General features: G+C 32.6%; 1 protein-coding gene across 1 annotated transcript in view; it reads left to right on the plus strand.

Annotated features, from left to right (window-relative positions):
- The window catches only part of LOC129216227 (matrix metalloproteinase-21-like), a 39078-nt gene extending 33092 nt beyond the window's left edge, over positions 1–5986 (plus strand). The window contains exon 8 of the mRNA XM_054850428.1: positions 5556–5986. Within this exon, the coding sequence (XP_054706403.1) occupies positions 5556–5837 (282 nt within the window). The 3' untranslated portion in view covers positions 5838–5986. The remainder of the gene's footprint in view (positions 1–5555) is intronic.
- Positions 5987–14457: the final 8471 nt, after the last annotated feature.

Raw genomic sequence — 14457 nt, forward strand, 5'->3', positions numbered from 1 at the left:
AAAAATCTGCATAGCCAATGCATGGTATTCTCTGGATATAAATGCACTCCAGAAGTTTGTAGATTTGATGCACAAAACGAATCAGAGCAGTTATCCGTGGAAAAGGTAGTCCAATAAAATATTGATCTTATGATTCTAATTCATTGGCCAGTGAGTGTATGTTCCGGAATCTTTCAAAACAACAGATAGTCTTCATTTGGTATTACGAATGATTGTTGGAAATTTGGAGCCAAATAGTTAGAAATTTATTTCTAAAATGTAGATGGGAACTTTGTATCACTAAAATAAGCGCGATAACAATAGTAGAGGAGTCCGAGGCTAGTAGTGACACTTTTGTCATTTTTGATATTACCGTAAGATTTGAACAGAAGTTAAACATTTGATGCATTATATCGTTAAAGTAAACCTTGAACAATATATTTATAAAACAATTATCAAAATTTTAAACGTTTTTCATGACATAAAATTTTAATTTGCGTAGGCTCTAAGTTTGTCACAATTTGCCCCGTATCCGGGCTAGCAATGACGTGCTTGAGGCACATTGTGACACCCAAAGAACGCATATAAATGCGTACAAATGCGCGAACATGTACAAATTATGTAAGAAATGCAATTCAATTTCTATGATTTAAGTTAAGAATGAAATAATTATTCATTTATAATGCTCGAAACACAAAAAATAACAACATCATGCTTTCAATAAGATATTAAGCGAAATGAAAATAAAATAGCTAAATTATTAACTTTAGTGAACTATTTTTTAGAGACAATTTAAAAAATATGCGTTAATCAAGAAAGACAATGTAGACCAGCATTAATTTTTGGCCAGGTTGATCTTTGACTCGGTACAATGTATAAGTCCATATTCTACAGACCTACCTATTTTTATAATCACTCATTATCATCGCTTATTTCAACATCCGATGTGCTGTTATGCAAATAAAATAAGGTTTCTTTTTTGGTACATTTGACATGAGACCAGTTTTTAAGTGTCATGCAATGCACCGAATCTCCTACGGGTCTAGAAACTTTGTATTGCTCCAAGCAAGCTAGACATAATCAATTTTTATCATCTTTAGAGCTATCCGAATTTTTTTCTTCATTTTTTTAATAACATTGGTGTAATTTTTTGTGCACTTTTTGTCATTTCCGAAAAGTTTTAATTTTGCTTTTTCTTCCTCAAATTATTTCTTGCGTTCTCTTGCTTTTTGCTTCGCTCGAATTTTCTCTTCAGGTGCGATTGCTAGAATAACAGGTTTTAAAACATTTACGAGCGGAGTGCTTTCGATTTCCAACTTTAGGTGGCCGTCTTTTTTTCTATAAAATGTAGAGCTGTTACAATGCTAATTTCAACTGTCATAGAATCATCTAATTCAATGAGATTTCTCCGTACTGAAGACTGCTCTGCAGTGGCGGTTCGTAGAAGGGGCCATAGGTGGCCCGGACTCACTCATTTTTTTCAGGCAATAATTTATAATTGTTTATTTATTTTCCTTTTTTTTTTTGTGCGTACATGCTTGAAATTAAAAAAAAAAAAAAAGATTGTACCGTATTTTCCTGCGTATATCCGCGGATTATCTGTTAAAACAGTGTAAAATTAATGAAGTGTGGATTACACGCTGCGGCGGATTATCTGGATGCGTGTGTTACCCCCCCCCCCCTAAACACCATCGCATTGAACCTCAATATTTACAGCTTTATTCGCCGAGACCGTTGCCCTACTTGTATGTTGCTTATCTTACAAAGCTTGAAGGTTCTTCGTACGCGATCAGGCGTTGTAAACTTTATCAACATACGAGTACAATAAAAAAGCCTTCATTTGCACAAGATTAGACCGTTTGTTCCTTCCTTGACTCTTCTTCTTCAAGTGAATAGCGTACTCTAATAACAATTTAGAAAGGAAATAATTATTTTTAACATTAAATTTTATATTAGTTTTGAATATACTTTAAAAATTATTACTTCTTCGGGTTTTTAATTTAGTTGCTAAAATTGTATGTTAAATCAAAACTTCTTTTTTTTTGCATCGTATTAGCCGCGGATTATAAGAAGATTTTTTTTTCTTCTGGCCGTTTCAGGACTTCAATTTTGAAAAAAATTCCAGGGGAGAACTCCAGAACCCCTTCCTATAAAAATTTTCAAACTTTGTCTACAATAGCGTTTTTGGAACTGCAAGTTGGAAAAATTTTAGGGGGGAGGACGAATTGATTTCTATTTATTTTTCAAAAAATGAAGGGGGAAAAAACGAAGTGCCGCTTGCCTTGCCTAGTAGTCAGAGAAGTCGGACTGCAACAGGGAGGTTCCGGGTTCGAATCTCGGCTCGGTCATGGACGTACTTTCTCTCTCTTGTCCTTTCTTTGAGTGAATGTGTTGTTGTGCTGTGAATGGTTGCCCGCCCTATAAACGGGTCCTTATGGCATGTGTGTACTGTAGAAGTCGGACTTCATACCAAATAACGGCACAGTTGGTTAAAGTGAAGCAGAGCACCGAAAAATTGCCAGTGTTGCTGGCACACGACAACAGCAACAAAAACTACAAGTTTCAAAATTGAGAGATTTGATGAACAAATGAAGTTGAGATGAGATTTTTTTTCCCATTAGACTCCCTCCCTTAAAAAATATTTTCTCCTCCACTGTGGTGTGTACGTGTGTGCATATATCGTTACAAGATTATATAACTAGTTCATTAATTAATTTATTAATTTGTTTATTTATTTATTCTTCATTTAGTTTATCTAGTTTTATATTATTTTTTTAAAGCAATTACTGAGATGTATTTTCATCTTGGTAAAGTTAATTAATCAATAGCTTTTACATATTTCTCTGATCACAACAATTTTGCACTTTTGTAATTTGGCCTTGCTTGAAAAAAATTAATTTTACTCATTCAAAGTAATTTGTTATTAAATGATTAAAAATAATATTACTATTAAAATATTAGATTAACAAATTACTTTTTAAAATTAATTGATTTGTTTTGAAAAGTCGGGGGGTGAAAGTGCCTCCCTTGAAGCCCCTTACCGGAGCTGCAAGGGAGGCGTACTGCAGCGCCGGAAAGCTTACTGGACATAAACGTGAGATTAATAATTTTCGTGATATATTTTGCAGCTTTTCTCTACCTGCTTATTTAAATCTTATTTTTGAAAGTCAGGGAGTGAAAGTGCACCACTCTGCCGGCAATCATGGACATAACATGATATTAATATCTTTCGTGATTTACTTAGTAGTTTAAGTATTTTGTATAGCTTGTCCTGTGTTTAAAACGAATCAAATTTTATTAATTTAAGGGGTCTAAGGACCCTTAACCTTCAAAATTTTCGACTTTCTGGAAAAAACATATGTTATGCATATTTTAATTCTAAACAATTTGATACCTCATTTATTACCTTACGCCAAAAACTTTTCAAGTTATTGTAAAATGCGTAAACTTTCCCCATAGAGATTTATGTTAACAGCAGCTGTTTAAGCCTCTTTTTCTCAGGTGCCGGTTTTTTCGGTTTTCCTCGTTTTGCGCGCATAATATCTCAGAAAGTTTCTTATATATTTCCGTATAACTTTTCATACTTGTTTGTCTGGTTTATATTTATGACCTAAACCTAAATTTGTTCAATTTTTTTTAAATTATTTATTTATTTTTTGAAATTTTACAAGTCATAATCAAAAATTTCCGAAATTTTGGGCAAAAATATAAATATTTTTCAATATTACCTTTCATTTTTAGTTAAAATTTAGGTTCAGATCATAAATATATACTAGACAAACATGTATAAAAAGTTTTACGGAAATATATAACAAACTTTCTGAGATATCATGCGCGCAAAACGAGAAAACCGAAGAAACCGGTACCTGAGAAAAAGAGGCTTAATCAGCTGCTATTAACATAAATCTCTATGGGGAATGTTTACGCATTTTTACGATAACTTGAAAAGTTTTTGGCGTATGGTAAAAAAAAAGGTATCAAATTGCTCAGAATCAAATTATGCATAACATATATTTTTTTCAAAAAGTCGAAAATTTTGAAGGTTAAAGGTCTTAAGACCCCTTAACACAATTAACAATTTTAAGGAAGTTTAAATATTAAAAAAATATTTTAAAAAAAAATCTTTTTTCAAAAACCGGGGGGGGGGGGAGGGGGGGCGAATACACCCATGATCTGCCTCCCTCACTTTTTCAAGGCACGAGCCGCCACTGCTCCTCTGCATTTTTACTATCATTGGCTAAATTTATTGCTGAAGTGCGGGATTCAATAACAGCTTCATATTTATTATTTTGACTATCGTTTTGATCATCAACGCTCTCATCTCTGACGGATAGCGGACCGGGGCAAGTAGTGACACTGTCACAATGTGCCTCCTTGACTTTGTCACAACTAGCCCCGTGTTTCGCCATTTTTAACTTTACCGAATAGTTTCCGAAATGGTATCATGATCAACAAATGAAATGCACAGAATATTTGCTCGAAATATAGGTATTTAAATAATATTAGGTAAGTTTTCACACTTCAGTGTCCTTAGTGGCAATGACAATTGCAACGCAGGTAAACAAAATTTACTTTTGCTGTACACTGTAAAAAAAATCTGTAAAATTTACGGAAAAAAACTGTCAGCCAGGACGCCAGTTTTCTTCCGTTTATTTTACAGAAATCTTCCGTATTTTTATTATTTATTCAAGCTGAATTATTATTTTATGAAGATTAAAAAATGAAACTATACTTTTATAAATACATTTTAATATTTACTATACTACTACGAAATACATGTATACAAAGGTAAATTTCCGAATATGCCTCTGTAACAGATGACAAAAAAACATAATAATAAAATATTGATTAGGATGCAATGAAATGGAAGTTGCAAACGATTTAAGACTTATTCGCTTTAAATAAATATAAGATCAAAAAATTCGAGCACGAGAACCAAAATCCAAACAGGCGGGCAAAATTTCGAAGAAAAACAAAGTACGCGGTGAGGCGATGGTAACAGTTAACGCTTATAACCGGTTACAGATTCAAAAAAACAGAGAAATCCTGTATTTTATTACGAACAGTTTTTTCTGTGAAAAATACGGATAACTTCTTCAAAATTTACAGTTTTTTTTTACAGTGTAGAAAACACAATAAATATTCCTATCTTGAAAACAGTCCAACCTTATGCTTCCAAACTTACACAAGACACTGAGACTCTCAACCTGCTCACTCACATGACGCGACAGGTGTTAAAACCTAATAGCTCAATCAGGAGACTCGATGGCGCAACCTGCCCCTGGCACAACTAACCCCGAACTCCCCTACTTGGTTTGTAATTTTCTTTCTTTTCCTGCTTTTTCCCATGTTATCTATGAAAAAAGATTTAAATATGTTTTAATTCTATACGTGTTCCGGCCCGTTAGATTCATATTAGTATGATGCGCTGCCCTCGGGTAAAAAAAAAAAAAAAAAACTTTGGGCACCACTGGTTTAAACAATCTGTCTAATGACATGTCTTTTCCAAAACGATAATTCGAACTTTTTTGTATTATGTATCACAAAAGTAATTTATATTTTTATCGGAATTGTAGGTATATGCGTATGATGTTTCAAAAGGAACTGAAGGATGTTGCCTGCCAGGTTACCCAAAATATATACATCAAGAATTCCCAAGTATCAACAAAGAATCATCTTTACCAAACCATCTGGATGCTGTATACTATTCCTATACAGACCGATCCATGTATTTTCTGAAAGGGATACATTATTGGCAAAATGTTGCATTTAATCCACTGGACCGTAGGCGGATCAACAAAGTAAAAGGACCGTGGTTGATCTCGTCGAAATGGTACGACATTTGCGACGTAGTATAAATTCGTTTCTTGTCAATTGCTGCAAATATTGCTACTTTAAATTTTTTTCGGAATATTTACTAAAAAACATCAAAGCAGCATTCGAAGCTTCATTATTGTTGTAGTTGCTTAATTATTTTCCAACTGAGTCATTCCTGCTCAAATTTCCAAATTGCCTGAAAGTTTTAGGATATGATGAAAGAAATTTATTTATTTAAAGATACTTTAACATTTCTTTTGAAAGAACATTTAAACTATACTCCTGTATAAGAGCGCCCCGATGGAAGGCCAAAGGAGGTCGTATTGACATCCCACTTTCAAAAGCTTTCTTTTCGTCAAATTTCATCTGAAGAGTCGTTAAATTCGGTAAAAAGTATTATAATTAAAGGTTTTTTTTTTTTTTTTTTCATGAGTCCTAAAGTCCCTTCTTATTTGGTGCAGTAAGTTTATTATTCGGTAAAATATGAAGTTTCATTGCGTAAATTGAAAACTTTTTCCCTTTCACAAATGTAAGTTATTCTGCTCCTACTCCTATACATGGCTTTCAACACAAGGAACAATTACGGTAAGCGCATAAATGACAATATCATTTCTAATAGGGTTCTCAAAGAAAAACTATGGTATATGCAGAATGCTAACCCGTGATATCTCATCAGCTGCTTATCAAAGATGCAAAATAAATAAATAAATAAAAGTAGAGAAAAAAGAAAAAGAAATAGAGAGAGAGAGGGAAATATATCGGGAATGTGAAAGTATCAGTCGTTTCCTTTGTTACCGTTTTGTCAGTAGGAGGCAGTATTGAAAGGGAAAAACCTCCTTTAACAGCAAGAACTGCATTTCCCCTTGCAATTTAGCATTTTTCAGCTTTTACACCATTTAATCCATAACATATTTAGGAAATTTTCTTCTTGAATTTATTTTAAAAAATTGCTGCAGTATTATATGGTCGGAATTTCATTTAAAATAACTCTGTATTAAATTACCAGGTGTGTCCCCCCCCCCTCACCACAAGAGCGATGGTGCAAACCCCATGGTACTACAAAGACCACCCCCTCCCAACTCTCCAAAGAAGAGGAAAAATATACCCCTGAAAACACCTTTCTCCTAAAATTTTCAATGACATTTTGCGTTATAACCAGTAACAGATTTACAGGTTTAGGGGCCCGTCGCATCGTGCTTTTCCAGGTCCTTAGTCCATCACTTTTAAAATAAAAGTATGAGAAACAGTTACAATGATCCCCTTCGGGACCCTATGTCGTGGAAGACCCTTGTGACTGTGACAGGACAAATCAGTTACTGGTCATAACCTCCACCCGGGATGCCAATGTTATTTTTTGAAAGCATAAGATTGAGCTCATAAAAGTCTCAAGATCATTCAGCTAATAATAATTCTTAAATTTTTATCGTTTCTCTCTCTCTCTCTTTTTTTTTTTTTTTTGTAACGAATATTGTTGTAGTTGGTCTATTACTAATTTTAAAAACGGTAAAGGAAGATAGTATGAGAATAAGTACTAAAATTGATCGCTCAGTAATTGTTTCTTTGGAACATTTCATTCAAAAAAAAAATAATAATAATAATCGTTTGCTGCAATAAATAATAAAATAATGTACAAGGAAAGGACAGAGCAGGGTAGATTTTTTTCCTTCCAATGCAATTTTTTTGTATTGTAACAATTAGTTATAGTGCTTCAGTTGGCATGTCAGTGAAAATATTGTGTTTTATCGCATAAACATTGAATAAGTGCATTGTTTTCATCAATAGAGATAAAAACTCAAGAATTTCAAACCAAATCCTAAGAATACCAAGAACCAAGATCTTTCCCAAAAAATTTTGTAGAAAACCCAAGCTCTGGTGATGATTGGAAGTTTTTCTTACAATAGAAAACAGAAACGCCAAAATGTAGTTATTAGTGCTGACATCTGCAGGGTTTGGTTGAAAGTAAACTGAATTTAATTTCGAAACAGTGGAAGATTTCTTCTTTAATTTTAACGTTAGCCATTAATGCTTCTTTATCATGGGTGATCAGGTTTTGGAGAAAGCTAGGGTCCAGGGAGATTTTTTTCAATTATAAACTCCCAAAATGTACTTTAGAATATTTTTGGTCACTTCAGGGGGAAGGGAGGGAGGGATCCTGATCCTCTCTCTTAATCCACGTCTGTTCCTTGCATCTGTATTATTAGGTGGAAGCACAAAGTGGAGGTTAATTCGTGTGATACTTGTTCTTGAAACACAACTTCCAAACCACAGCTTCTTGGCCAGAAAGTAATTTTGAGCCTGTCCTACCAACACATGTATCAGACTAAAATATTATGCTAATCAAGCAGTAAATTAAATAGTTATGGCAAAAAATGTCATGTTACGGACTCTATATCTTTCTAAAATAATGTGAAATGGCCCCTCTTTGAAAATCTAAGTGGGGATTAGTATGTTCTTTGTAGTTTTGTAAAGGAGGTACAAAAGTGTCCCCTAAATACTTTGAGGAAACAATATGCTACTATGGACTTATTCAAAATGCAATGAAGGGAAAATAGGTAAAACAAAGATTTCATAATTAAGGTTCAAAGTAACTTATATTTTAAAATTTACTGTGTTAATATTAATGTTTAAATATTTTTTATTTTGTTTTTATTGAGCTTATTTCAAAACTTTTTAGCACTAGCATTCATTACTTCTTTTATTCATTATTACGTATTTAAGTGAGTGTTATCAGTTTGGTAAAATAAATGGCATTTACTGCATAGTCAAATACCCCACCAATATCCCCCGCATAAACAAATACCTAATAATATATGATGGTATGTAGGTACAGACGGTATATTAGTTTAAGCAGGGCTGACTGTATTGATATGTTACGCCCGTTTTTTTAATGCAAGAACTTGAAAAGGATTATTTTGTACTCCTCATATTATTTAGAGTTAATGGCAACTGACTAATTTCAAACCGAGAAAATTATAAACATTAATAAATAAAGGTGTAAAACGAAAACTTGAATAAATCGTGAAAAGAAATGCTTGCTCCTTTTCGTCGCATTAGAAAAAATCGAGTAAAACAAATAGGACCCATTTTCTGTACACTGCAATTGTTTGTTTAGATGCAATCACACCAATAGGATGAAATACAAAACACCAATATTTTTAAATTCCCAATTCGCTTGATTCTTAACCTATTTTTTTTAAATTAATGTGAGGAAAATATGGAAAAAAATATTATAGCCTGTTTCTATTTATTTATTAAGGAATGCAACAAACTACACAATTGAGTAAAAAACTGCACAATTATCTGAACAAAGCTTCCTCTTGCTCTGTATTGGTTACACTAACTAAATAATTATCTTGCTATAGGAACAATTTGTTCGTAAATCAAATACAAACATTCTTTGCTGAAGTTTTATAATTAAAACATTCAGCAGCCATAGCTTTTAAGCACCTACGAAAGACTTTTGTTATAAATAGAAAAATAGCAAATGAAATAAGTTAGAAATTAGAATGAATCAACTAATATGAACATTAACTTTTCAATGCATGGTAAAGCTTAAATGAGTCATGTATTTTTTTTTTTTTTTTATTGAATTAAGCATTTAAAACATCACGAAAGAAGAGGGTCTGTTTGAAGGTTTTATCTTAATGAATCCATTGTTTCTTCTATTTTACTTCTATGGAATTTAAAAATAAATGTATTTCTGCACGAAGTAACTAAAATGAAAATTCAATTTTTACTTTAAAAATAATAATTTTACTTGCATATTTACGTAAAGTACCTCACGTTCGATCAAAGCATTTTAACTATTGTATCTAATTTCCTTTGCTGCTGCCATTACGAAAAAAAAGAGCAATAGATAGCGCAGGAAAATAAAAATTAATTTAAATAATCCAAAAAAAGAGACAATGCAGACGATAATAAATAATTAATCTTCTTTACAAATAATAAAACTGAAAGTCCCTCTGTCCGGATTCCTGTAACGCGCATAGTGCCTAGACCGTTCGGCCGATTTTCATGAAATTTGGCGCTAAATTAGTTTGTAGTATGGGAGTGTGCACCTTGAAGCGGTTTTTCAAAAATTCTATTTTTTTATTTTCTATGATTTTGTTTTTACCACCATTGGTGGATTTAATTCCTCTGCAACGAGCGAATTACCGTAACATGGACCAGAAAATTACCATAATATGGACGAGCAAATTAACAGAGCATACTGTCGAGAAATTCATTATCCATTATTTGTAAATATACGGGAGAAACAAATGACCTTTTAATTTCTACTACGAGCAAAGCCTTGCGGGTACCGCTAGCTAATAATAAATCTAAAGCGCAGTATACGATAAATATAAGCAGAAGTAATACGTATATTCGTATTTAATTGTTATTTTCCCCAGTATTCATATGCAATTTCATTAATACGGAATTCAGTGAAAAATGCTGATTTATTTATGCCTCAAAACGCAATGAAGGGTAAATTATGATTGCACCTGCTTTTAATAATAGAATTGTTCCTTTCTTTTAACTATCACTGCATTTATTTTTTTCCACGAGAGGATATCAGAGTTCTCAAATTCTGCATTTAGTGCAAAAGGTTATATTCTAAATGTTTTTCGAGCTTGAAAATTGATTGTACAGCTTTTCAGAGGTATCGATAAATGTATACGAACACAAGTCTGTGATTTTTTAATCGATAAACAATGCGTGCGAGCTGAATTTTTGAAACCAATTTCAATGTGAAAAAATAAACCAGCGTCTGTCATCGGATTTTCTTAATTGCTGAGTGAAAGAGGGTGATAATTCTTACTAATATTTAAACATGTAAAATGTGATTTTGTGAATTGTTTCTGTGTGAATGTTTGTATGACGAAGCCTACCAAGGTGAAACCTTTTGTTTTTTGTAGTACTTAGATTTGTGTTGGTAAAATTACATATTTTTGTCACTTAATATTCTTTTCTGGTAATTCTTTTAACCATGCTTAATAAACCTCATTATTAGAGACGATCAGATTACATTTACTAACAATCATGAAAATATGCAAGTAAGATATCTTGTAAAAAACAAAGTTTGCGAATCGTATGCAGATAAAAACTTGAATGAAGATTGTTCAAAAAAATTGCTCGTTTATTACATTTTTGTTTTCTTTTTCGTGTTTTCTTTCGTTTCTTTCTTTTTTCCAAATCAGCATTTAGTTAGCATCAGTGATTGCATTCGCTCAAAAGAACTTATCTCTTTTGACAAAAATATGTTGTTTATCAAATCGTACTACGATTTATGTTTTGTAAATTTAGATTTTGTACAGTTCTTGTGTTTTGTAGCCATTTTATGTTGAATAGCGTTTAACACCATTATACAGTAAAATGATATTCATGTTGTGAATTAGCCAAAAAATACGTCAATAAACTACTGTATTGAACTTATTTGCTTTCCTGTTCATGTATTTGATGCTATTAACCAATAGGTATTCTAAAGGGCCAGGAACATCGGTAGAACACCTTCCGTGTCATAACACTGATGAGTTCTGTGCCATGATCTCGCAGATGTTCTTCAGAGCATCGGAGATTCGAAGATGTTGTGACATGGATGGTGTTCGACCGATGTTTATGACTCTAAAAACTTCAATGTAACTGTGTATAACAAACATTCAACCATTTCTAACAATGGAAAACAAAAGGGGAACGGGTATGTTCTTTTCCGAACCATTCTGTAGAAGGACGAAACGAGTGAGAACATTGCTCAGAATTCATATGTGTTTATGGCATGGATGGTGTTATACCGTTTTTTATGACTCTTAAGACATCAAGGTAACTGTGTATTACAAACGCTCAACCATTACTAGCATAATATTGAAAACACAGGGGGACGAGTGACGCCCTCTTCCGAACCACTCTGTAGAAGGACGAGACGAAGTGAAAAGAAACTCTCTGGTCATATTATTAAGATAAAGTATGCATTAAAACTTCCAGATACAGTGAAACCTGTGTAAGTTGACCACTTGCGGTGCCGTACTTTGGTGGCCAACTTAGACAGGTGGTCAACTTATAAAAGGTAGTAATGATTTTTTTTTTTTTTTTTGTCATTTTTTGCACCATGTATTCATTTTTTGACTAATTGACACTTACTCTCTCTGTTCAACTGACTTTTATTGTTTAACATTACTTTGTAACGATAATTAAAACTTCCCCCCTCGTTTTTTACTATAGTAGACACTATAGTTTCAGAAATACCATATGTGTTAGCTAATTTTCCATGGCTTTCTTCCTTTTCAATTAATTTTAATATTTCATGCTTTCTATCAGTCTCAAGTTCGATAACTTTCTTTTTGAAGCCATTTTATGTAAAACTTATAGCACAAAAAGCAACAAGCTGGACTCTCCTAGATCATGAAGGCCGTTGAAACTGTCCTGTTTCTTATTTCCTTGCACCAGAAATAAGTAACTTGACTCTTTAGCACAATTCCAGTGTTGCCACAAAATATTGCAACTGGAAGAAAAAACTTTGTAATTTTCTACTAATACCTGTTTTCCGGGAACAGGGACTTCAAAAGGCTGTATCAAATAGAACAACAAATAAAAAACAAGTTTGCGGAATAAAGAGCAGCATAAGCTTTATGCTGCTGTTTTATCTAGTCGGTAAAATGCTGGTCGGGCATCAATGCATTAAAATTATTCTTGGAAAGCTAAATAATAATAACAATAATAATATTATAATAATAAAATAATTTGTTTAATGAAAAGAAAAAAAAACAAGTGGTCAACTTACAAAGGGTTTTTTACAATTCTCCAAACAAATTTGGTGTACATTAGTGGTCAAGATAGACAGGTGGTCAAGATAGAGAGGTGGTCAAGTTACAGAGGTTTTCCTTCATTATACAAGATAGGACTAATTCCGGTCCCGACAAAAGCGGTCAACATAGGCAGGTGGTCAACTTACAAGGGTGGTCAACTTTACAGGTTTTACTGTATATAGGATATTATATATATTTCCTCCACGCGTTTTATTCCCCAGTAATTAACTCGGGATACCAGACCGAGAATCTATAAAAAGTACACGCTTGCTTAAAGTCACAAGCAAAAGTTACACGCGATTTTTCCTTATGACGCTGATGTGAGTTCGAGAAAAGGAGCTTGGTTGTTATTGATAATTTGTTAAAATGACTAAAAGTTCGAGTAATAATAAATATTTCTTCTTAGAATCATAATGGGTGTGTATATAATCATCCAGGCCATACCCCCATCATCTTCGATTTTATGGTACACACGTCTATATGTACTCCGAATTTGCTGTACACATAGACGATTTTTTGATGCTGGTTGCTAAAATGCAAATTATATTGAGATTATAGAAAAGTTATGAGCATTTAAATGTCTGCCAAGATGATTTTTTTGTCGCTATTTTGAATGACAATTAATAATTTCCTAAAATAGTAGTTAGGATTAGGAATAATGTAAAATTTTTCGTTAAATTTTACATTTGCATCAAAATTTATTTTTTAAGTTCTAAAGAACAACATGAATCCAAATTCCTGAGTGATAGCTTAAATTATAGTTGGTGCTGAATAAACTTAATGTAACTTACTAAAATATTAACTTCTCGGGTAGATTTACAACCCGGAAAAGAAGTTATATTATTGACACTAGTCAGGGAAAGTCCCTATATTTGTATTGATTATATTTATTCTTAATATAGTAAACCTGTCTATAACGACGCTTTTGGAACCTTCAAAAAAATATTTTTAGAGACAGGTTATCGTTATAGACAGTTTGAACATTTATACAGATATTTCCTCTCAACCTACCGAATGCATATAATGCAAGGGTACCCATATAGGGGGGGGGGCAAGGGGGCTCGACCCCCTCCCTTTGAAATTAGAACTTCCTTGCTTTCAGTATTTTTTTCTTTGCAAAAATGTAAAAACATTTCTTATCCATCCATTAATGAATAAGTTATTAAAAATGTCAAATTTTAATGACTCTAATCGGTTCTGATATCAGTTTTCATGGGGAAAATATCCAGCTAAACCACGGGGAAAATATTTGAGCCCCCCCCCCCTTGCAACATCGCATATGGGCGCCCATGATATAATGTATTGAGTTTTATTTTAAAAATCGAAAATCGATTCAAGTAATTCAGTTTTAAAAGTAAAATAATAAGTTAATGGCTAATTTAACTATTTAAAAATTTTAAGCTTTTATAATCAAAGAAAATAAAAGTTAAAAACATATATACATCTTAGGCAAGGACATTTTCGTTGTTATCAGCATTGGAAACATTTTTACACTACAAATTTTTTTTTCAACTTCGGTATGGATGAACCCTTTCAGATGTTTTCAGTTAGTGTCCACTTTTCAATGCTGTTTCATTTTTAAAGAAGGAAATGGTTATGGTTGACAAAGAAATTCCAAAATTTTATTCGCATCAACTTGTTTTAATTCTTATCAATTGGATGCCAGCACAGTTTAGCTTTTCCCCAATTGACTTGAATTTTCTTAGCGCTTTGCTTCCATCTTTTGTTAGCTCCTGTTCAAGTCAGTTTTTAAAATAGAAGAAGGTATGATAGATAAATAAATGAATTAGTTTTTATTTTTTGAAAAAAAAAATTATAAAAATTTATTATCGATTGGTGCATCAGATGAGTAATTATTTCTCTCGAAAAGTTGAATATA

Source organism: Uloborus diversus, chromosome 1 (assembly GCF_026930045.1).
Source record: "Uloborus diversus isolate 005 chromosome 1, Udiv.v.3.1, whole genome shotgun sequence".
Lineage (NCBI taxonomy): Eukaryota > Metazoa > Arthropoda > Arachnida > Araneae > Uloboridae > Uloborus > Uloborus diversus.